The following is a 23,663-nucleotide window of genomic DNA, read 5'->3' on the forward strand; positions in this document are numbered from 1 at the left end:
GGCCTGATGGGGGTCTTTGTGGAAGGAAGGGCACAGACTCACCATGCAGAGGTGAAGAGGGGGAACAGGGTCAGCTCAGAGCACATCTGGCCTTGTCAGGGAGCAGTGATGAGTGTCAGAAATAGCAGCCAGCCCGAGTGAAAGGGTGTCCCTGTCCCAGCCAGGCTCTCCATGCTGTTAGACCCAGAGTGTGTTTATAACCAAAACTTCTTTGTCCTTCAGCCTTGTGTTGGCTAAGAGGGCCAGTCTACCAGTGTGTGATCGTGCCTGGCTGCAATGCGCTTCAGTATGTTGGGGTACAAGGCGAGACTCCTGCTGAGCCCTGGTCTGGGCCCCCTTTGCCCTGGAAATCAGCAAGGGATGGAGGGAATGGGCAGATCCAGCAAGTGCAGTCAGTTTCCCAGTGTCTGCACCCCTCCCCCATCTATTATCTTGCCCTGCCTTTTCAAGGTCTGGTGCTAGAGCCACCTTAGTCCCTGTCCCAGGGAGTCCAAGTAGCTTGTCTGCTCTTCTGAGGGGATGACAAATAAGGCAAGCTTGGAGGATCTAAGACCCCATTCCCCATCAATGGGATAAAGGAAAGGAGGGTGGGTTGTCCTGACCCAGACCCAACTGTCCTGATTTCCTGAAACTGCCTGAGCAAGAGGGCAGATTCCTGGGGATTTGCTGCCACTGCACCATACAACTCAAGTTCTTAAGTGATCTCGTGCCCAAAGGACAGGGTAGGGAGCTAGGCCTTAAGCTCTGGTGGCAAATGGGTCATTGTGCTATTGAGGTAGACAATGCCCCTTGAAGTGGCAGAGTGGGTGCACTGAGTGCACCAGAAGCTTCAGATGAGGACAGGGATGGTCTCTTCCTGCTCGAAGCTAAGCAACAGCAGATTGGGGGGAATGTGAGCTGGTTCCTGGAGGCATCTGATTCCTTCCTTGAAAGGACGGGACCAAGGAGAGTCCTCTGGGCTGGGAAGACTACTAGATGTCACAAAGGAGCTGGGAACCCAGACAACTGGTGACACTCGGGGCTGACAAACTGCCCTCTGCGATGCTCCTGGGAGCGAGAGAAGGGGGTGCCATCTCTGAGCTAGCAGTGGTACCAGCCAAGTCATCCAATTCTAACACCCCCTCTTGGAATCATTACAAGTTCTCCACTGAGGCACCCAAGTTTGTTGCCAGACACTATACCAGGCCCCTTTCTGGCAAATGTCTGCTCCTTCCACACTTCAACCAAAAGCATTGCCACAGGACCCCTCTGGTATAAATGATCCCTTTTATTTTAAGTAATGCGCGACACTGGCCTGGCTTTGCTCTGCAAGCCCTCGGTCAAGATATAGTCAGATAACTATGGCTGCAGGTTCTTCTGCACAATCCACAATTCAGACACAGACACAGAGCGGAGTGGGTGGGAGGGGCAGGAGGGTAGCAGAGGACAGATTGTCCCCAGTGTTGGCCTCTGTTGCGTTGGCCAAGGCTGACATGCCCCACAGAATGATAAGCAAACAGCACATTGGCCCTTCCCACAGCAACCCTGGGGCTGCTAGGAGACTGCCCTTCAGAACCTTTGGGCCCAGACCATTCTGAGCCCACAACTTGTCATCTGGATTATTTAATAATAAATTAAAATTAAGCAACAGCTTGGTCCTGAGGATGCTGAGCCAGCATGTCCACAGTTTTGGGCACACAGAAAAATCAGGGTCTATTTTGGAGTGCAGGGTTGGCTTATTTGCAAATTCGTTCTTAAAAACACATTCCCTGTGAGGTTAAGACCCTTGGGGGGGGTTGGTTGGGAATGGGGGCTCTGTGAGAGCCTGAACCTGGGACACAGAGTCGTCTCATCTTGTCAGCTCCTGCACCGCGCATGCTGTTTCCCCTTGGGAAATGGGGGTGAGACGGGTGTGAGCCCAAGAAGAGTGGTGGAGCCATCAGGATGGGGTCGTGAAGAGGCCGAGCTGCCACTGGGCAGCTTTGGTCGAGATGAGGGGCCCGGTCCCCACCCTGGGCAAGGGCCGAGGTGGAGACAGGAGCACATGCTCGCTGTCTTAGGGCTGGGCTGGGGGTGCCTGGCAGAGACCCCCAGGGGAAAAAGATGAAAATAGGCCCAGGCCCAGTTGGCACCATGCAACACATTCCTGCAAAACCGGCTTTCCTTTTTTCTCTCTTGAGGTGTCCATCACCTGTAACAGTCTAGAAGTGATATATATACAAACCATCAAATATGATCTGAGATATAAATTAACAAGTACAAGGCCTCACATTACATGATGTGAAAAGGCTAAAAACAGCGATAGAAACTACATTCATAAAAGTGCATCGTCAACATACAACGAAGGCTTTGGCTTGTTCTGGTGCCCTTGGGGAAGTGGGCATGGCTGGCAATGAGCTGCCTGGCGCTGATCCCCAGTTCCCTGGAGATGCCCATCCCTGGGCACTGGCTTTTTTTTTTTTTTTTTTCCTTTAATGACAACTCCCAAGGAAACTGGGTGTTGAGAGGGAGGAGCTCTAGCAATAGGCACATTTTGGAGGGGAGGGGCCGGAAAAAAGGACCAGCGCCCAGGCTGAGGTAAATAAGGCCAACTCTAAGCTGCTTGGAGATACTGGCTCCCAGACCCCTGTTGCCACTCCTCCCCCAAGGGAGGAGCAAGAAGAGAAAGAGGCTGAAACCTCATGGGGACGGGCAAGGCTGGCCAAGGACGAACAGAGCTGGCGGTTATGGACATGATCGGTGGCACAGGGGCTCTCCCTTCTACCAGTGGGAGAGGGTCTGGCCCAGCTGGACCATATTCACAGACAGCCTAATGGAGCTCCCCTGGCCAGCCTAAGTGCCTTGCTCAGGGCAGGGTGGCCGGCTGGGTCAGAGGCTCTCAGCGCACTGTCCATCTTCCTGTCTGATGCAGTGGGGGAACAGATGCCAGGCCAGGAGCACAAAGGCCATTACCTTCAGCTCTTTCCAATCCAGCCTAAGGCCTGAGCCCATAGCAGGGGTACTCAGAGCCCAGAGGGCCCACGGTCTCCAGTTCAAAAACTGGGCACAGCATAAGAGTGACTCCAATTTGTAAAACAGAGACAATTGCATTGACAAAACTGCCCCCTCAGTGGGGCAGTTCCACATCTCAGGCCCCTGCTTGGGAAGGCAGGGTCACAGGGGTAGGCAGGACGGGCTCCTCCTCCCCTGAATAAGGCAGCATAACATTTGCTTCATTCATCTTTGGTAAGGACAGGGACTGGCAAAGCTGACCTGGAGGCTCGAGGGAGAGTGCAGCCCAGGCCTCTGCCTTCCATTGGCTGTGGGTTGCTGGGCTTTACCTCAGGCCTGGGTGGGCTCATCCAGCCCAGAGATGCCCTGGTGATCTCCAGACATGGGGAGGAGAAACAAAGTAACACTCTGAATGAAAGTAACACTATTCGGACCCTCCTGTCCATCATGTGCCCCCAAGATGGCACAAGATGGACGCTGGTGCTGACTGCAGTGTCAGGACACAGCCCCAGGGGTGGGGCCTGCAGCGCCTCGCACACTGTTCCTAGCCCCTCACCCTCCACGCTGAGCTGATGAGGCTGGAGCTCTCAGGTCTGGCAGGCTGGGGGCTTCCAGTCCGTGAGGCTGCAGCCGCCCCACCCTCGTTCTGAGCCCCAGTGGCAGAAGGGGCACAGACAAACGCTGGCTGACTGTAGCTCCACGGTCCACAGCCTTGCCTGGGAGAAGCAGCAACTCTGCTGAGCCCCACAGCAGCCCCTTGCCCATGCAGCAGGGGCGGCCAGCAGCAGCAGGGCCTTGAGAGCTCAGTACACAAGCTGTGCAAAGTGGTGTGTGAGCAGCTCCTCGGCAGAAGGTCTCTGGCGGGCCTCCACAAAAATGCGCCTCAGGAAGTCCCGCCCGTGCTCAGAGATATGGGAGGGCAGCTGAGGATTCGTGGGCTGCGTGGCAATCTTGAAAATGGCGGCCATGGCTTCATACTCTGCCCAAGGTGGTTTCTCTGTCAGCATCTCTACCACAGTGCAGCCCAGGCTCCTGGAGAGAGAGAACCCCAGGTCACCTATTGGACAGCCCCAGGCTCCCAGCTGCCCTGCCCACTGTTGTAAAATGAGATGCTTTTCTCAGAACACACTGAGGCAGAATGAACGAAGCTGAGAGTGGATACAATATAGAGGGTCCCCAAGGCCAGAAGAAGCTTCAAAGCACTGTTGGCCTAGTCCACACCGGCCTCGTTAACCTATACCCAACCTGGGTACTTCCTGAGACTGGGGAAGAGAACCACCTAGTATCAACAGAAAGAACTCCCGGATAACTATGTTACCTTCCTATTGCCACTGTAGCAAATTACCATGAACCTAATGGCATGAAAAATGATACAAATTCATTATAGTTCTGGAGGTCAGAAGTCTAAAACCCATCTCACTGAGCTAAAGGTCTCAGTGGGGATGGTTCCTTCCGAAAGCTGAGGGGATAATTTCCTTGCTTTTTCCAGCTTCTAGAGGCTGCCTTCATTTCTTGGCTCAAGGCCCCTTTAATACTTCACCCCACCCTCTTGCTTCCCTTGTCACATCTGCTGCCCACTCTGGTCTCCTGCCTCCCTTCTAGGACTCTGTTGGTTATACTGGCCCACCTGGATGATCCAGGATGGTCTTCCCATCTCAAAATTCTTAAATTAATCACATCTACCAAGGTCCTTTTGCCATACAAGTTAACATTTACAAGTCAAAGGGTAGTACATGGACATCTTCAGGGGACCACCATTCAGCCCAAGGGGAAGAGCATTCCAGGCCCTTTCAGACAATGGACACGAAGAAATACAAATGCAAGCTGAGTATTAGGAGAGAGAGTGGAAGCCTGCGAGTGTTTAGTGGCTGATCCAGGCCCTCAGTATGGATCTGACTTCTTTTTAGCAAACATCAGGGATGTTTTCCACAGTCCAAGTTCCCAGCAATAACATTTGCTATTTGGAGTTGAAACACACCGCCACCTCTGCATCCTGGCCTAGCTGGCAAGAGGTGGATACTCCCTCCCTCCCTCATGCCACGCCACAGAGCCGCAGAGCTCATTTCTGAAGCCACTACTCACCACACGTCTGCCTTCCTTCCATAGCCTTCACCGCTGATCACCTCAGGGCTCATCCAGTAGGGTGTGCCGGTGACCGAGCGCATGCCTGGGCCTGACATGCAGATGGTCTGCAGGCGTTTGCTGGCCCCAAAGTCCCCCAGCTTCACATTCCCCGCAGAGTCTCGGAGGATGTTGGCTCCTAAGGCATGAAAGGGCAGAAGATACAACTCTGAACTCTCTGGGCTTTTCCCTCCCTCTTTCCCTACCTCCCAGCTCACAGGGCTGCCGGGAAAGGCCAGGGCTACCATAAATTAGACGTGAACTGCACAGGGCAAACAGGCTAGTGATGGAAACCTCAGCCCTGCAGCGCAAAATGATCATCACCATGGCCAACACTGCTGAGCACTTTCCTCTGCAGTATTTCCCCAAATTGCTCAACTGATCTTCACATGATCAGCAATTAAGAAAACAATAAAGAGTCCTACTTTTCAGAAAGTTTGGAATGGTTAAGCGACCGAGTCTTGGGGACTCCGTAGCCTGCCCCTACTCACCCTTGATGTCCCGGTGAACGATCATGTTGCTATGCAGGTAAGACATGCCTTCCAGGATCTGCCGGGTGTATTTTCGGGTCACACTCTCCGTCAGAGCTCCATAGGCCTTCAGCTGGTCTTTCACTGAGCCCTACAGCCACAAAAGTCAGAGGGAGTCACTGTGCGAAGGTGATGGAAGGGAGGCAAAGCTATTTCTAGCCCCCCGAATTGTAGCATAGAAGTGATTCATCCAATCCCCACTTGTGATGGACGAGGTGCTTTACTAGGAGATGCTGGGCAGCTTGGAGAAAAGTCTGAGACAGCCTTTCCCTCAAGGAATGTATGACCCAAATCCACAAGGGAGGCTCCTCTGCTCCAGGTAAAGGCGGTACTTACTGGAGAGTGCAGCGGTCCTGGAAGCCTCTGGTGAGGGTGGCCTGAGACAGTCCTCATCCCACACCATCACTGTGACTAGAGGCAGGCCCCACCTTGACTGTGAGTCCCACCATCACCTCACCTCCTCTGAGCCTCTGGGGTCTCAGGTGATCAGACCCATGTCAAAGGGATCCCTCCTCTGCAGCCCCGAACCCCAGGCCAGGCCCTCTCTTCTGCGTGTCTCACACACATCAAGGCACACATACCCCCGGCATGTACTCCATGAAGATGGTCAGGGTCTTCTCAGCACGGTCCCGCAGACAGCCATAGTACTGCACAATGCGCTCGTGCTGCAAGTTCTTCAGCAACTGGATCTCACACTCCAGAGCACTCACCTCCTAGGGGAGGGGCCCAGTGGTCACCTCAGCTCTCAGGGCCCTTGTTTGCCTGCCTGGGATCAGCTCAGTTTGCCCTAGTCAGTGCCCTCAGAGGGCTCTATCTGCCTTGGAAACTTCAGCTGGAGAAAAGAGGGATTCTCTCAATCGTTTGGCCCTTGGCCTCAATGCTGGGCAACCCTTTGAGTGGTGGCACTCCCACGCAGGAAATATGCAGAGAGTGGGGTGGGAGGAGTTGTGGGTGCTTGGTAACTGCTGCACTTAAGGTAACTGGTATATTTATCCACTTAGATTGGACTACACAACACACCCAAAGCTGAATTACAAAGACAGGCTCCTTCCTGGGCTGAGAGAGGCATCTGTTTGGTGAGGGGCAACTGCTACTCTCTGACACTGGTCATGACCTCTTACTTTGGGTTGCTTGAAACTTTGGTATCAACTTAGTTCGTCATACCCAATCCCTTCCCCAGGTGCTTGGTGCTCTTTGGATCATAGTTCCTTCATCCCATGGCCATGGCCAGGGCCAAGGCCAGGGCCAGGGCCAGGGCCATGGTAGACAGCAAGGGAGCTAGGAGGAATAATGGGGTCAGCAACCTGTAGCATCTGGCGCAACTGTTCTGTGCAACGAGATGGGTACTTGGTTAAGAGGATGGGACTGGAAGACCACGGGGAAGGCATTACCTTGCTTGTCTCAGGACTGTCTGGGTCAAACTGGACCTGCTTAGAAGCAAGTTCACGTCCTGTGTCCACGTCATAACACAAATAGACTCTGCCGAAGGCACCCTGGCCCAGGAGCTTCCCTCGACGCCAATTGATGGGGGCACTAGGAGCTGCAGAAGAACAGAAGGAAAGAGCTTTAGTCTGTGCACATTACTGATATCCTGCCTCATTCTCCAGAGGCTCTATATGGGACCTTTGGCTGGAGATCCCCCATCACCTGTCACTATCACATCTGACTGCAGCATCCCCACCCTCACCCGGAGCAGGTCCAGAGCCCTGGTCAATCAGACCGTAACACCTGAGTCTTGAGAGGCAAAGGACTGGTGAAGCCATCCTTAAATGCTTTTCTGCATTGATCAAACAAACATCTCTATTTCCAAAGTCCCTAAATATCTTAATATGTCAGGAATTAAGGAGACAGCTCTTCAGTTTAAAGACCAAAGAGGGGAAGTGGTTTGCCACACAACAGCGGTGTAGGGACTAAGGTCAAAGGGGTCTGCTGTCCCTGTGCAGACCCTTCCAGTGTGGAAAGAATGGGCCAGAGCAGCCTACTGCTGAACCCAACAGCCCCTGTAGACTCGTGGGCTGCCCAGCCTCCCAACCTCCCAACCTGCAGCTCGTCTGAGCATCCCCAGGGCAGTCTCCTCTTAGCCAGGGCCCACTCCTCACACTTGGTCGGCACATTCCTCTCCTGCACTGAGAGGGCGTTCTCGCTGTCTGCACTCCGCAGGCGCCCTCGGGGGTCCAGATATTGCACCGCCAGACCCATGTTCTCGCCATTTGTGCTCAGGGAGCGGCTGGAGGGCACCAGGGTGAACAGGTTACCTTGATGACGTCGTATTCGGGGAAATGTTCTTCTACCTGAAGGGGAGCAGAAGCCAGAGCAGAGTAAATCAGACCTCTGGCCTTGAAGCTAAATGTGCAAACCAGGTCATAACACCAGCTCTGGCCCATCCTATCTTTCCTTCTACCTGACTCCTGCCAGAATGGCTAATGTCCCAAGCACCTTGAGAATCAGGACAAAAGCTGGAATTAGGAAGCAGTCAAAGGTGGTTCAGGAAGCCCTGGCCAAAGAGAAGAAACAAGGCTGGCCCTCAAACCCCATAGCACTCACAAGGCCAATCCACAGCTGAAGTCTCTGTTTTCCTTGGCATCCTAATCCTAAATCTCGGCAGAGGCTCCCTGTTTGCTGCCGTGGGGCAGAAGAGGGCGATGGAGAGCCGCTGCCCTGGAGCAGGCTGTGCTTGCAGACAAAGGACAGAGTTCCCCGCGGCAGTATCCTGAGCTAACAAAAACCGCCCTCCCTCTTTCTTGTTTTCTCCCTGTCTCTAGTGCCTCAAGTCTAGGCACAGCTCCTCAGGAATAAAGGAAACTCGGGGTCTGGAGTGTCCCAGCCCACCCCTTGGCAGTGGCTTTTCCATGGCAGAACTGTAACTACATCCTTTTTGAGACAGCCAGCGGGTAGAGGTGAACTCACCATCGTTGTAGTCCTTGTGGTGCACAGAAACGTGGTAGCGCCGGGGGTAGGTTCCACCTTTGACCCCTTTGTCATAGAGCTGAGTTTCCCGATCTGAGTAAGATAGAGGAATCACTGGCTTCTTGGTAGACAGTAGTGAGTGACCCATTTAAGCTCCTAGGTCACCTGAGACCTCAGAGCAGTAGGCCCAAGAAGAATCAAAATACAGTTGTGGCTTCCCAACTCAGCTTTCAAAAGCAGAAGCCCGCAGGCCCTCCCAGACACCCAGGCTCTGGGGAACTCACCTGAGAACTCCTGTCTGTTGTCTGGGAAGCTCTGGGCTCGGGACATTCTCGATTTCCGGAAGGATGGACTGGAAAAAAACAAAATGAAATCACAAAGTAGACTTAGCATACTTCCAAAGCAGCTCACCAGGGCAAAGGGCAGGATATCCAGACGGACTCCCTTTTCTACTTCCTCACATGTTATTTACATATTAGGAAGCAGAGTACAAGGCAAACAGCTCTTTTCTGGGCTCAGCCTATTATGTTCTCTTTACTGGTCCTTGAGACACAAATCTGACTGGCCCCTCAGTGACGGGCCCCTCCAGTCCTACTGAACTCCACTCTGGCTGCACAGTACTTTCCCTTCTTGCCCTTTCCTCCCACCCTAGTGACAGGGAAAGTTGAAGAAAACAACAACAACAACAACAACAACAACAACAGCAACAACAACAACAACAAAAACACAAAAACAAAAAACCCACCACACACAAACAAACCCTCTTGTTCAGGGCAGTAATAAAAATAGCAATACCATCAAGTATCTTCCTTTTAGGCTAATCACCATCATTCCATTTCAGTGATGGGGAAACTGAGGAACAAAGAAGTTAAGGGACTTATCCAAAGATACTCAACTAATATTTGGTGGCACTGGAGTCCACCTGGCTCTAGATCCCACAAAAGGAAGATGGAAACCCTACGCTCACGTTAGGCCAGGCATCAAAGAAGTCAGTCCAGGTCACTGGGTTTCACTCCCAAGGAGAAAATCAAGTGAGTAAATTTAGCTATCTTCCCTGACAACCAACCACCTGAGATCCTTTCCCTTGCCACTGCTAGACCCAGACCTTCTGTAACCCTGTCCTCCTTTCCCCACCCCTAACCCCCAGACTGTCCTCTAACCCCCAGACTGGCCACAAAGCTTCAGAGGCAGCCCACAGCCAGGGTTAGTTCCTGTCCTGATAGAGTCCTCAACCTGTGGCAGTGAGCCCCAAACAAACCTACAGAGTGGATACCAACAAGTAACCGTGACTATATTCTGTACCTAGAGGGAAGAGCTTCCATCAGCGCTCAGATCTGTTAGAAAAGACATGGTACAAGTTGGCCATGGTCACAAAGTCAGTGCCCACATGACACAAAGAAGAAAATCTACAAACCTGCCCCACAGCCTCTGACCACGGCCAGACGTGATCAAACATTCTTTTGGACACAACAGGGGCAAGGTGAGAGATTGGCTGCATCAGAGCCGAAGCCAACTCCAAATGTCCCCTCGCTGACAGGCAAACCAGCTCCACAGAACCACATGGTGTGTGAAGGACAGCACCTGTTTCCTCCCGAAGTGTAAGAATGAGATTACACACCCAACAAGCGGTGTGGTAAGCTAGGCAGTCTGGATATTTTGCTTTCCGTTTTTTACATCCCAGTTTCTTATTCCACCAAAAACACTTAAAAAAGCGAACCCACAGATGGTAATTCAATTTTGTCCCCAAAACATTGAAGGTCCACTGCGTCTCAGTCCAGACCACAGCAATGAGGCCCAGAACACCAGAGCAGTGTGTACTGTGTAGAGAGGCAAACTTGGAAACAATAAGCACTTGGAACAGTAAAGCAAGCATTTAATACACGCGAGCTGCTCTTCAATTCATCCAATTATGTAAACATAATGTTTTCATGGTGTTTGGAAAATTAAGGAGAAAGTTCTTTTTCACAAGCATGATGCTTTTACCACGGGCCTGCAGACCAGTGTACAGACTGGAGACACACACACTCGCTAACTCTATTTCCTCGGCCCATCAGTTCCAAAACACCTACACACTAACCCCAAAACTAGCCCCAGCCCATACCTGTCTGCTGACCTGTCCAAGGATTGGCAGCTTCCTGACAAGGAATTTTCAGCACTGTCCAGGGGATCCAGCATCTGCAAGGCAAATTATGCAATAAAACCCCAGCCATAGCCCAAATCCCTGAATCCAGGTGAGTCAGGGCTTTAAGGCCCAGCCAAGGCCAGCAAATGGTCCTTTTTGTTAAAATATGAAAGTGTCCTTTTTCTGCTTGTGCAGTGAGAAGAATGATTAGGAAGGTACCATTCTCTCCTGAAGTTTGAACATCAAGTGTCCAGGAGGGAGAAAAATGCCTGGCCGGCATCCCAAAGAGCTCTGCCAGGAGAGCAAAGCTGACGCTGCTTCTCTTGTTGGCATTTTCTTGGCTCATGACTGCTGGAACCTGGCGCTGGAGATGGTACTACCCTGCAGAGGCTTCCAGTGTGTTTGGGTGGGACCGGAATGCTTCTGTTTACACTCCATAATTTATAATTTACAAAGACAAGTACTGCCCTCACTTCACAGATGAGCCACTACAAGTCTAGAAAAATTAGGAGAATTGTTTAAAGTCACAAAACCAGTTAATGTGCAGCTGATACAGATCAAAGATTCCCCAGTTCCTGGTTCTCATGTAGAGGTAATAGATATCTATTGAATATATAAGTTAACATGTTTCTCTGGCCCTCAGGCAAATGCAGCAACAAAAAATTTAAGATTAGCTTTGTCTCCACCTAAACGCTCCTTCATTCTGTCCATGGGATAGGGGGTTTCTACTAACAGAGTATTCATGATCTGAGATCCAAAGTTGAACATACACAGGGAAGCTGAGTATCGAAATTATGAAAATTCACTAATAATGTTCATAAAATTAGTTTCCAACTTAAATGATCTCTTTCCACTTAATAGGGTTCATCTCACCCATAATTTCAAAGACTTTAGGTCATATTGTCATATATAATGTTTTGTAAAAAAAACTATCAATTGAGGCAAATTACTTGCAAAGTAAAACCACAAATCTTGCAAAGAAAATAGGATTTTCCAAAGCAGACAAAACCAATATGGAAAGAACTGTTCCCAACCCACCAAACGGATATTTGGCACAGCTGGAACAGTTAACAGAAGAAAAGAGAATGAGCAAGTATAACAACAAGACACCTGTGATGCGGGAGCAGGAATACCAAAGGTTCAAGAGAGACCTTTGGAAAACCCTCTGAATTCCATGAAGGCTTTTGTGAAAAGGGACCCCATTTATGACAGTGCTGCAGAAATCAAAGGGAAAATGAAGGAAGTTATGTTGTGCTGGCAAAATTTTTGTTAGAAAAATTAAGCCAAAAAAATCAACATGAATCATGCTTCTTAGAATTTCATTCTAAAAATTAGCAAATAGGTACAACTATTATCTAAATCTGATTAAAGCCAAAACAAAATAAACTTATCTTAGTTTCCCTTTTTAAGAAAGTCTCAATGGAATATTCTTTCACTATATACTATGCTGTTTTGGTCTCTTAAGTACATTTATCTTGAATGGCTCAATTACCAGCAGCAATTCTCTTTAGCTAAAGAGGCAGGGCACTGGAGAATGACCTAGGCATTTCCAAGCCACCACCTTCCTCGGCATCTGTCCAGAAGTCTGTTACTAGGAGTCTAATATTCCCATGCCTTTGAGGGCCAGGCATGTAAAGTAAAGCAGTAAGAGGACCAGGGTATAGGACCACGGGGAGGTATAGAGACCAAAAGCAATCACACTCATTTGTAATCTCTCAGATTTTACACCCAAGTCGCCCCTAGTACAGCTGATGTTCAGAAGTGCTCTGGTTAGAGAAAACAGGAAGGATGGTCAGTATAAGGATGGTCAGTAAGATACTGACCATCCTGTTTAGAACAGGCCACTGTTCTAAACATAAATTTATCTCAGAGGCAGAAATACAGAAAAGAGGCAGTGTAAAGAGCTTCTCATAGCCTATACAGTCTGAATAATGTTGTGCTATTAAAGGGGAAAGAAAAGCTATACAGTTTTAGGAGAAGAGTTATAAGAAGCAGTTTTTGGTAAAATCCCCTATGTGATGGTGCTGGCCCTTCTACTGCATGTTTTATTACCCCTAAGAAATTCCCCTTTCCCAGGCCAAAACCCCAAAATTTATAAAAGTGGATCTTTTCCTTTGTAATCAATGCAAGCTCACTGAAAAGACTTGAGAATGAGGCGAGAATTCTCACACTTGCTGAGTTTACTAAACCAAAAATGCCATTTTCATCATGTGAGCCACTTGTTAAAAAGCTAGCCATTCTTTTTTAACTCAGCATATATGAGATTCATTCAAATTGTTGTGCATATCAGTGCTCACTTTAAAAAATCCCTGTCTAGATTCTGCTGTATGACTATAATACAATTTGTTTATCCATTCCCTCTTTGATGAACATTTAGGTTGTTTCAAGTTTTTGACTCTTAATGAGTAAAGCTCTTAATACACATCCCTGTAGAAGTCTTAGTAAGAACAAAAATAAAAACAAAAAAAACACCTAGCCATTAAAATGAGTTAGCCACTGTGGTGGACATACCATAAAGTGATCCCCCTTCCACAAGTCACAGCCTTGTACAAATCCCCTCTCCTTGAGTCTGGGTAGAACTTGGAACTTGCTTCTAGTCAACAGACTATGGCAACAAGGATGAGATATTCATTCCTGTGATTACATTTTATAAGACTCCATCTTTGCACACTGGAGTAAGAGACTCTCCTGTCAGCCTTGAAGAAGCTGTCATATTGTGAGAGGGCCATGTGGCAAGGAACTGTAGGTGGCTTCTGGGAGTTTAGAGTGGTCCCTGGCCAAAAGCCAGTAAGAAAACAAAGACCACAGGGCTACAATCACAAGGAATCAAATTCTGCCAACCATGTGAGCTTGGAAGGGAACCCCCAAGCTCTAGAAAGAAATGCAGCCTGGCCAACACTTGAAATGCAGCCTTGTATGACCCCCTGAGTGTAGAACCTAGCTTAGTCATGACTGGATTCCTGACCCAAAGGAACTATAAAATAAATGTATGTTTTGTAAGCCACTAAGTTTGTGGTACTTTGTTATGTAGTAATAAAAAACAAATATAGCCGCTTACCATCATAAAAGTTCACCCCACATAATCAATCCTACAGTGTAATCTGGATATGGTATACTCCCTACCTTTTATCAAAAAATAGCAGAACTAAAATACAGATGATGAAAAACAAAATCTGTCAGTTTAGAATTGGTCATATGTTAAAACTATGCTGAAATGACAGGCAGCTATAAGGAAGTATACAAATAACAGAGTAGTATTCTGCAAAACCAGTGAGAGAAACACAGAAGAAAAAAACTGTCAAATGCAAATCCAGCACCCAAAGAGGCTAGGTAGATTAGGTCTAATCTTTGGCACAAAGTAGTATTTGATCCCTAGAAAGGAATAATCCATATTTTTGCAGGCCTGGTTTACACAAGAGCTTTTGGGTGTGGCTCAAGACCCTTAGCTCTGCACCACGCCCACTGAGAATCTCCCCAATTTAACCTTGGTCTGACACACTCCAAGACGCACCCCAACCCATACTCACGCATTGCTCGCTGGTCTCTGGAATGAACTCCCCCTCACTGTTGATGCTGGTGTAGGAACCCTGCCGGGCAATGCGTTGCTGCCGTTCAGGCACATAGCCAGGGGGAGGTGAGCTTCGGCCAGGGTTCTGAGAGCCTAGATCAGAGAAACAAGATCTTTGACCACAGAGCCCAGGACATGCAGCCTGAGAGGAGCACACATACAACCAGCTCAGACCAAGCACCTCTTACATGGGCTGGTGGAGAGCCACTTACGGCTCTTTGAACATCCTGGAAGAGAGTGCTGAGGCTCAAGTAAACTTCTTAGAGCCAGGTGGCTTCTTCCCCTCATCCAAGAACCCCAGAAAAAAGGGGAAAATTACTTATAGAAAAGTCAAGGAATGGTGGGGTAGGTTTCTCTTTGAAAGACAGTCTCTAAGGAGTTTAAACTATTATTTTCAATGTCCTTCAAGAAACTGATTCCTTTGTTCTTCCATGTGAAGACAGTTATTCAGAAGACATTTTATTTTATTTTTTCCCGTTTTGTCTTTTTCCCCCAGAAGACATTTTAAATAACTTGTACAGAAGACATTTAATAAACTGCATCAAGAACACTTCCAATCTCTTGTTGGGAGCATCAGCCCAGCCTCCCTCTCCAAGGACCGCTGACGATGAGGTTTGTCAGGTGGGCAGGCTAACCTGGGGCGCTCAGTATCCCGGCTTACCCCCCCGATCTAACTTCAGAGTGGAGGCCAGAAGCAAAACTGCTCTGAAAGCAGACAGATATTTCCTGGATTTCCAGTCTCAACACCTCACTCGAAGGTTGAGGCTACCAATTCTGAGATAAATAGGTACTGAGCCATGCCTTCCAAATGATCTCAGAGAGCTCTTTTTGTCCAAATTTTCTAAGCCCTAACGGACACTCTGAGCCTCTAAGCAGAAACTGACACTGCTCTGAGTATAAATTTAGGGATATTATACCATGAACTAACAGAGCTATGGAATCAGCCAAGACAATTTTTCTTTTCTTTTTTATACTGTTACCTCTGGTTTAATCCTCACAACACCCCTGCAGTGGAGGTGTATTATCATTCACATTGAACAGAAGGGGAAGCCCAGGCGGAACGCCATAGAATGACTTAATGGTGGGGTTACAGAAAGAATACAGTCTTTGTGACTCCCGGTGCAGTTCAGCCAAGCCAATTTTGAGAACATAATTTATTTCCAAAGACAGGCACGCTGCTCAATACAGTGGCTGAAGGCAAAACTTCTGCTTGAACTGTCTGGGCCACACATTCCCCATGAACGATCCAAACAGAGGATGGGGATCCCCACCCACAGGGAATTGTGACAGCCTTTCTTCCAGGAGCAGAAGGGAGACTAATGAGGGGATTTTGTGACAGCACAAGGGAAGCATAATGCCATGTTCCATGCAGCTCAAATTAGAGCTCTTCTGTCCATGGTCACTTACTAGTTGGAGGCCAGAGATACAAGATGCCATCTGGCCAAAGGAGGCCTCGGAGGCAATGACAAAATGGAGGTGAGGGAAATCTAAATAAAAAATAAGAAATCCACTCCACTTTTCAAAATCTATCAGATGTCAAAGACCCATGTAACTGGCCATTTCCCTTGACACTGTAGCACAAAATTATAGTGCAACCATGAAAAAGGGATGGTTTTTAAAATATGGAACATTATTTAATACTTGGCTTATGAACACTACCCTAGTGCCTGCTTCCTACCTCTGGCTTTGGATAGCATTTTAGTAGCCCAAGCACTCTATGGAAAGCCAGTTCATATGTTGGCAACACTTGTCAGCAGCAGAAACAATCTAGACCAAGGTGTAGTGAAAAAGCCTAAACTTGGGAATTAAACAAACAGGGGTTCACATCAGGCTTTGCCACTCAGCTGAATAATTTAAACTCTTGCCAAAATTTCCTCAGTTGCAAAAGTAGGGAGAATTATCTACTTCATAAACTTTTTTTGGAAGTTATAAATGTGGTGACATAGGTACATCAAAATGGTAGGAACTCAGTAGAATTTCAGTTGTTTCCTTCACACTCTGCAGCAGATATAATGGGTTAGACTCAAGATCCACTCCACCCTTCCAATATGCCTTCCTGTGTATCAGAAGGCAATCAGCTGAAAGCTATTATTTATTAAGATTACCCTGTAGGTTCAGTCAACCAGAAGCACTAGTGTGAGATTCAGATGACTTCCTGCTGTTCCTGCTATTTCTGGGTACAATACAAAAGCCTCAATTTTTCTACAGCAGGATTAGAAGAGGTCCCCCACTTGGGTCCCCAGTTTTCCTGCTGTCAAGACACAGGTGCAGGCATCCTCACGTTAAGTGGTGTGAATCAGAGCAGAATGGTGCTGCGCTTTGAATCTGGTGGCTTCCTGACTATAGTAGAGGAAGGAGCTCTGTGATGTGTCTGTTTCTCACTCTCCCAATGACCTCATACGCCAGAAGTACACTAAATCTTTTCTTGCTGAAACTAGTTAGAGTAGATTCTGTTCTGTTCATCTGAACCCTACCAATAAAATCTGAAGTGTCCTAGAACAAACAAAAAGTGTCTGTTGTAAGGGACTGGTTAAAGAGAGAAAAACTCTTACTTATTGATGAGATCGCAGACATTGGTTCAAACTATCCCAGACAGGATGAACTGTCCTCAATCTGTTACCTGGAGCATCTAGGGTAAGACCTCCCTGAGATAAAATATCCATGGTCCCTAACACCCATTCTCTTCTTCATCAGCTGCCAGTAAACTCTTCCTTGGTTTTGCAGGTGGGATGGGACTACCTTACATGAAGCCAGTACTATAGACCCAGGAGGGGCTAGGGGAAAATAGCAAAGGTTTTCTGAGCTTTTATTTCCAGCCAGAGACTTTCACTTTTTCCAATACACATTGCTGCCTGCAGAGAGCCAGCCTTGTTATCTGATGGGCAATGGGCCAGGGGCTATTGTGCACAGGCCCACAGCTTGGGGCAGGAAAGGGAAGTCTCCCCAAACCAATGGCTATCAGAGGAAGCAAATGGAAAAACCAGGAGTTGGCAAAACTGCTCTAGGCATTTTCAGTTTTGTTTTTATCTTCATTTCAGAAACTGGGGGCCAATGAGATGCACAACAGCAGTCAAGAACAAGTGAGCCAGGGACGTGAACAGGACAGGATTCTAAGACTCACCAATGCTCACATATTTACCAGCAGGGATAGCAGTGAGCCAGACAGCACAAATGACAGTGCTATGTGAGACACAGCTCATTCTAGGTCTCAGAAGGCAAGCACAGCAGGAATAACAGGTTATCTGAGAGCCCCTTCCCTGGCTCGAGTCTTATCAAGCCATTTGTACCAAGGGCCCCATCCTAGCACCAGTTGAAGCAAAAGAGCAGAGTAGCAGTCATGTGATCAGAGTGGTCCATAACTTCCCATGAAGGAGAAAGCCAGGGGATTAAGCTGCCAGCGGTCCGCATTCCTCCTACGGCAGCCTAGCTCTCTGTTATACTCCTTAACCCAGAGCAGCAGAGTCAGAACAAAACTCTCACCGTAGGTGATGGCTGATTCTTTTGCTCTTTACTCTGATTCAAAGCAGAAAGACAGGCTCTCAGATTCTAGCCCTTCTCATAGGAGCCTCCTGGCAGGAAGCTGATGCAGTCAGGAAGTTGCCTCTGCAGGGCGTTCTAGGGCTTTGGGTCAGTGTTAATGTGCAGGTCATTGCAAGCACAAAGAGATAGCTTTTTTTGGCCATCAATTATTTTCTCTAAATCCTATTCTCTCTTGGGGGCAGATGAGATGGGGGGAGGAACCAAATATTTTTTTCTTCCTCAATGGAAAATCTTAACCAATATTTCCCAATATGCTCATGCTGAACCAGTCTGTGCAGAAGAGAGCTTCTCAACGTTTTTATTCCTTAAGATCCTGAAAAGAGCCTATTTCAACTTTCAAAATTCCTATTTTATTCTGAAGTTGCTACCACTACTAAACAGTTTCTGGTCTCATCTAGTATCACAGAAGACATAACAAGAAGGAGAAAAAACCTGTGCAAGTGAAGGAAGTTGACCATTTTGTTTCTCTGTGTATGGTCACTACCTCTGCAGTCGTGGAATTCACTTTTCCAAATCTGTACTAGGACAAGAGGTTTGCACTGTGCACAGCTCTCTAACTCATTATTGCCTCAATGTGACAATAAGTTACCCCATTCTTTCAACATTCCTTTTTTTCCTCTGCCTGAATTTCCTCCTCTCCTCTCAGAGGAAGAAGGCTCCTTTCCTCCTTGCCAAAGCATTATAAGCCCTCTACATGGACTCCCCAATTCTTCCCTAGCAGGAGTCAACTCCCCCATGGTTTCCTCTTACCACCTTCAATCTTCTTCTCAGCTATCCTTGCGTCTCCCTTCTAAAACCTGCCCAGATCTCTAGCCTAAAAATACCCTGAGCTTATTTCTGCCACTCCTTAAGCTACTACCCTATCTCTCTTTTTCTTTCATGGCCAAGCTCCTTGAAAGAACTGATTGCCTCCACTTGTCTTGTTAGATACCCATTCCTGAAGAGGTTGCATCCTAGGTTGCCTCACTGTGGGATGCAGTGGCAAGAAGACAAGGAGTAAAAACAGGCCAAGGCACTTGAGATGAACTAGACCAAATGGAAGTCCAAAGTTGACAGTGGTAAGTCCTTTACTTGAGGCTTAGCTAGTTACATACATGGCTTAAGGGCCAACCACCCAATGTATTATGAAAGAAATGGTACTTGACCTCAGCTTCAAAAATCAGTACAATTTCTATAAGCAAAGATATGAGAAAGAGCATCTTCACATATATAGGGAAATTCCATCTGCCTTGTCTTGAATCTCTCTTTTTAGATAACTCATAACTTAGTAGTCTTTTTTTTTTTTTTTTGCACGAGAATGGCGGTGGGAGGTGGCAGGAGGGTTGGCTTGTTTTAGTGTTTTGGCATGAACTAGTTTAACAGACTAACTGGCTTTTAAAAAGTTGGAATTCACCCAGGCTGGTGTGGCCCAGTGGATTGAGCACCAGCCTGCAAACCAAAGGGTCACCGGTTCAATTACCAATCAGGGCACATACCTGGGTAGCTGGCCAGGTCCCCAGTAGGGGGTGTGCGAGAGGCAACCACACACTGATGTTTCTTTCCCTCTCTTTCTCCCTCACTTCCCCTCTCTAAAAGTAAATTCTTTAAACAAAAGGTGAAAATGGTAACTGGTTTCAAATAATTGAAAAACTATCACATGAAAATGTTATTTGTGTTGTCTATGCTGCTCAAAAGAGCAGTACTAGAGTCAATGGGTAAAGTGGGAAAAGGCAGATTTTCAATTCAAAATAAGGAAGAACTGCAAATAAGTGGAGCTGTCTAAAATTGGATCGGGCTACCTTGCACTTCCCCATCACTGAAAATGTTGCAGTAGGAGCTGAATGACTTGCATGTTCAGTCTCTCACTAAATACTCATAGATATGTTAATGTTGGTGGAGGAAGAGGGAAAAAAAACACCCCTTCTATTGTTGGGGGAGATTGAATCGCTAGGGCTTGTCCTTTGACCCCATTTCTACTGCTAGGATTTCTGCTACCTCATGCTTTGACCCTGACTCCTCTCTTACTGCTTCTTTCTACTTCCAGAAAGCCTTACCCTGTACCAGCATAGCAGGCACTCAGACACTTGTGGATGTATGTCTCTTACCCTTGGTTTGTCCTTTCCAACCTGGCTGGTACCAAGTAAAGCCTCCTCCCCACTCTCTCCTACTTTCTCTGGCCACTCCTTTCCTGTGACCTTTATAGGCTCATCTTCCTCTAATTGGGCACTGAGGGTCTGGGTTTTTAAGGCTCAGTCCTAGGCCCTCTTCTTCTCATTCTGCTGTCCACTTAGGCACTGTATTTTGGGCCCATGGCTTCAACTTGGCAATTTCTAATTTTTTTCCCTAACCCTGATTTTCTCCCCTATGAGCTAGAAACCTGTGTATCTAACATACCAAATAGATATCTGATATCTCTTTTTAGCTGTCTCAAAGGCACCTCAGATTCAATCTGTCTAAAACATCAAGTCTGCCCCTTCTCAGAACCCCAAATCGAGCCCTCCTTTGGAGTTCCTGTTCGGCTGAAAGGCAGTGCCATTTATACAGATCCATAAAGCAGTAACGTATCTCCTGCTCTCTCAACACCTGCAAATTCAATCTAGTTCTATAGTGATTCTTAAACCTTTTGGTCTTAGAACCCCTTTACACTTTAAAAATTGAGGACACTACAGAGGTTTTATTTATGTGGGTTATATCAGAATGTTACTGTATCAGAAATTAAAGCTCAGAAATTAAGACACAATATACAACCCATCAGAGCAATGATATTGCCTCAGGCACTAACATCTGGAACCTAATGATAGAATGAGTGAAAAGGCAAATCATTTCTTAATACTATTATGAAACCAGTTTTGACCTTACAGACCTCCTTAAATGACCTCAGGGATCACCCTGGAGTCCTTAGACCACACTGAGAACTGCTGCAATGCCATGCTCTGTCAGTTTTACCTTCTAAATGTCTCAAATCCATTTGCTCCTCCCTCTCTCCTTCTGTCTTCTTTCTCCTGGACCACGGATTAGCCTAATGTGGTTCCCTTAGATCCATTCTTGCCCCACTCCAATCTGTTCTTCACACTGTGACTAAGAGCAATCTTTTCAAAATAAATCTAAGTATGTCATGTCACCCATTCCTCTTAGCTTAACCCTAAAATGAATTTCCAGTGCTTTCAATATAAGAATCAAAATCTTCATCACAAATCACAGGGCTCTGCCTCCCTCCTCAGTATTAATTAGCCTGTCCCCCTTCCCCTCGTTCTCAGCTCTCCAGCCCTTAGGACTTTCTGTTTCTCAAACTCCATACTCCCTCTGCCATCAGACTCTCCCTACCTAGAGCTTTCTTCTCTGTTTGCCCTCTGCATAACTCTCATTCATGCTCTGGGTCACAGCCTAAGGCTTTCCTGGTCCCCAAATCAGGTCACATCCCTATGTTATACATGTTCATAGCACCATACACCTTTAGTCATGACCTATAACTATACATTAATTACAGCATGACAAGTAAATTGCTCTCTTCCTATGGGTCTATAAGGGCCGTAGGGACAGGAGCTGTGACTTTTTGAGTTCCATGTTTCTGGCACACAGATAGTTTGGTAATTACTCCTTGAATGAATAAAAATGCAGTCTGATAGGGAGATAACAAGAAAATGTGATGAGCATTATAATGAGATGGGTATAAAGAGTCAACATTTTCAGAGGCTTCCCACTACCTACCAAACAAGCCCCAGTGCAGTCAAGACTTCTCAGAAAGTGGTCCAGGCATCCTTTCTCACCTCTATTTCTCCCCCAGATACATCAGCCAATCTAAAGGGTAAGTGAGAGCTCCATAGGCAAATCATGAAAAGCCTTCTTTCTTTATCCTTGCCTGTGAAAATCCTCCACAATCTAAAGATCCAGCTCAAATAGCTCCTCCCCAGAACATATTTCCCAGGTCATTTTAGTTAGAAATAATCTCTGCCATTTCTCAGTTCTATATAAAGGCTGGCAGGCTCTGCCCATTTCTCTCGTCACATCTACCATTCCAAATCACCTGGATTTCACCACCTTCTTTAGTCATCACACCTGCCAAGTGCTCTTTCCTACACCTGGAATATCTGTCTCTACTTTAAGCTCAGTAAATCTCCCTTTGTGTGTCAGCTCTGATGTCCCCTCTTCCGTAAAAGCTGTTCTCCAGAGTCCTGGACAGCGTTGGTTACTGCCTGCCACCTCTGTGCTCCCATATTACCCTTGGCCTTCCACTGCCTCCACTGTAGCATTCACCCCAGCCCAATGGCTGGTACATAATGCTTGCTGAATGAAGGAACCCAGGATCTATCAGTATTGGGAAGCTGTGTTGCCCTCTCTCCAGATGAACAGAAACTAAAAATCTTATTCCTCAGCATTCTCAGACAAGGAACTCCATATATGACTCCCTACAACAATGGCCCAGCATTTAGCCTCTGCTTCCACATATAAATCATAGGCACTTGCTTAGGAGCAGGAGGCCCAATCACTACCCAATGTCAATCCTCACTACTTACTCCACAAATGAACAATGGTACCCTTCTGGCCTCTCAATCTCTAGTGCCAGAGATGCTCTGTACAGCTCTCTCTCTTCAATCAGCTTATTGAAAACACAGCTACCAATTTCCCACAATGTTAGAGAAATACGAAATACATACACAGACTTTCAGCTTGGCAACACCTACTACCAGTGCCTGCCTGAGTTCCAGAAACTACCCAGCAAGGCAAAGTCAGTATCTCAGAAACACATTCTTCCTGCTACTCCCTCGGGAAGCTTATCACTCACAGGCAAGCTTAGTAACAGGACCCATGATCGGACCCCCAAAGCTCAGCTCAAGGTCTTCAGAGAGCAGTTCAGTTTGAAGCAATTCTCCCCATATGGATACAGCTTAGCTTTCTAGTGGCAGCAGGGGTCTCAGCAATGTTAGCACAGTAGGCTCAAAACAAATGTTTGATAAGGCCAGATTTACCCTTGATACAAATTCTAAAATTCAAGAAATGTGCCTTTTCCTCAGATTCTGAGAAATGGGATCCAGAGCAGTATGGGGTTTACCTGGTATAATGAACAGACCTGATTTATATTCCTCTCCTGTGGAGGCCTGGGCAGCAGCTACATAGCTTTTTTCCTAGTTAGCCAATTGTATATACTATGTCAACAGTCTTCTGTCCTTCCCAGACAACTGAGTCAGACTCTTCAAGAGTTTCATTGGTCAGCATCTACCTCGAAGCATAGGGACTCCTCAGAAATTATGGGCAAGAGGTTTGAGGTCAAAATTCAAACTTAGACTGATTCCAAATTCTACAAGTCCACAATCCTTTGGGGAAAAAATGGTCAAAAACAAAGGTAGACTGTTGCTGGAGGTCTTCATGCAGATGTCTGAGGAGATCACTTGTTCAGGGATGTTTAAAAGAAATTTTATTAAGTCATCACATCATCACAGTGGACACTTCCTGAGGGTCAGGACACCATCTCAGTATTTCTTTACTCTTTTTTTCCAAATAATGGCATAGAGGATTATTCCACACACAGTAGCAGTCAATAATATTTGCTGATTGTTTTTGAATTAGTAATTTTAAAAAATAACATAGGCAGATAAATTAGATGAGAGGAAAAAGAGGGATGAAATACTCACTGACAGAGAGGTGCCTACTTCTGGGCTCAGGGGGCTGGTAGATGGTATTTATATCTCCTGCAGACTGGGAAGCTTTGATCCGCACCTGTCTGGACAACCCGGAGTGGGGAGAAGAACTGGTCTGCAAGATAAGAGGAAAAAGGTTGAGCTATCTTTAAGCAGGTGGGCCGAGAACAGCCCCCGCACCCTTCCCAAGAGTCCCCAACTTTCAGCTGCCTTCATGCTTTCAATACACACCGCTACCCAGCTTTTCTCCAAAACTCACTCCTCAATGTGTCTTAGAAAAATCACTATTT

At 47.1% G+C, this 23,663-nt stretch overlaps 1 protein-coding gene across 5 annotated transcripts in view; it reads right to left on the reverse strand.

Moving 5' to 3' along the window:
- Positions 1-1,252: 1,252 nt before the first annotated feature.
- The window catches only part of MAP3K3 (mitogen-activated protein kinase kinase kinase 3), a 61,287-nt gene continuing 38,876 nt past the window's right edge, over positions 1,253-23,663 (reverse strand). For 3 of the 5 annotated variants that reach the window (XM_045836005.1, XM_045836008.1, XM_045836010.1), the window contains 11 exons: positions 23,368-23,488; positions 14,178-14,311; positions 10,630-10,703; positions 8,813-8,880; positions 8,529-8,621; positions 7,721-7,912; positions 7,013-7,161; positions 6,203-6,334; positions 5,583-5,712; positions 5,053-5,230; positions 1,253-4,002 (listed from right to left, as the gene is read on the reverse strand). In XM_045836005.1, coding sequence (XP_045691961.1) covers positions 3,774-4,002; positions 5,053-5,230; positions 5,583-5,712; positions 6,203-6,334; positions 7,013-7,161; positions 7,721-7,912; positions 8,529-8,621; positions 8,813-8,880; positions 10,630-10,703; positions 14,178-14,311; positions 23,368-23,488 — 1,500 coding nt within the window. In that variant the 3' untranslated portion in view covers positions 1,253-3,773. The remainder of the gene's footprint in view (positions 4,003-5,052; positions 5,231-5,582; positions 5,713-6,202; positions 6,335-7,012; positions 7,162-7,720; positions 7,913-8,528; positions 8,622-8,812; positions 8,881-10,629; positions 10,704-14,177; positions 14,312-23,367; positions 23,489-23,663) is intronic. The other 2 variants (XM_045836006.1, XM_045836009.1) reach the window with 1 other exon arrangement.

The sequence above is a fragment of the Phyllostomus hastatus genome, unplaced genomic scaffold, assembly GCF_019186645.2.
Source record: "Phyllostomus hastatus isolate PE091 unplaced genomic scaffold, TTU_PhHast_1.1 phas_contig_210, whole genome shotgun sequence".
In the NCBI taxonomy this organism is placed as follows: Eukaryota; Metazoa; Chordata; class Mammalia; order Chiroptera; family Phyllostomidae; genus Phyllostomus; species Phyllostomus hastatus.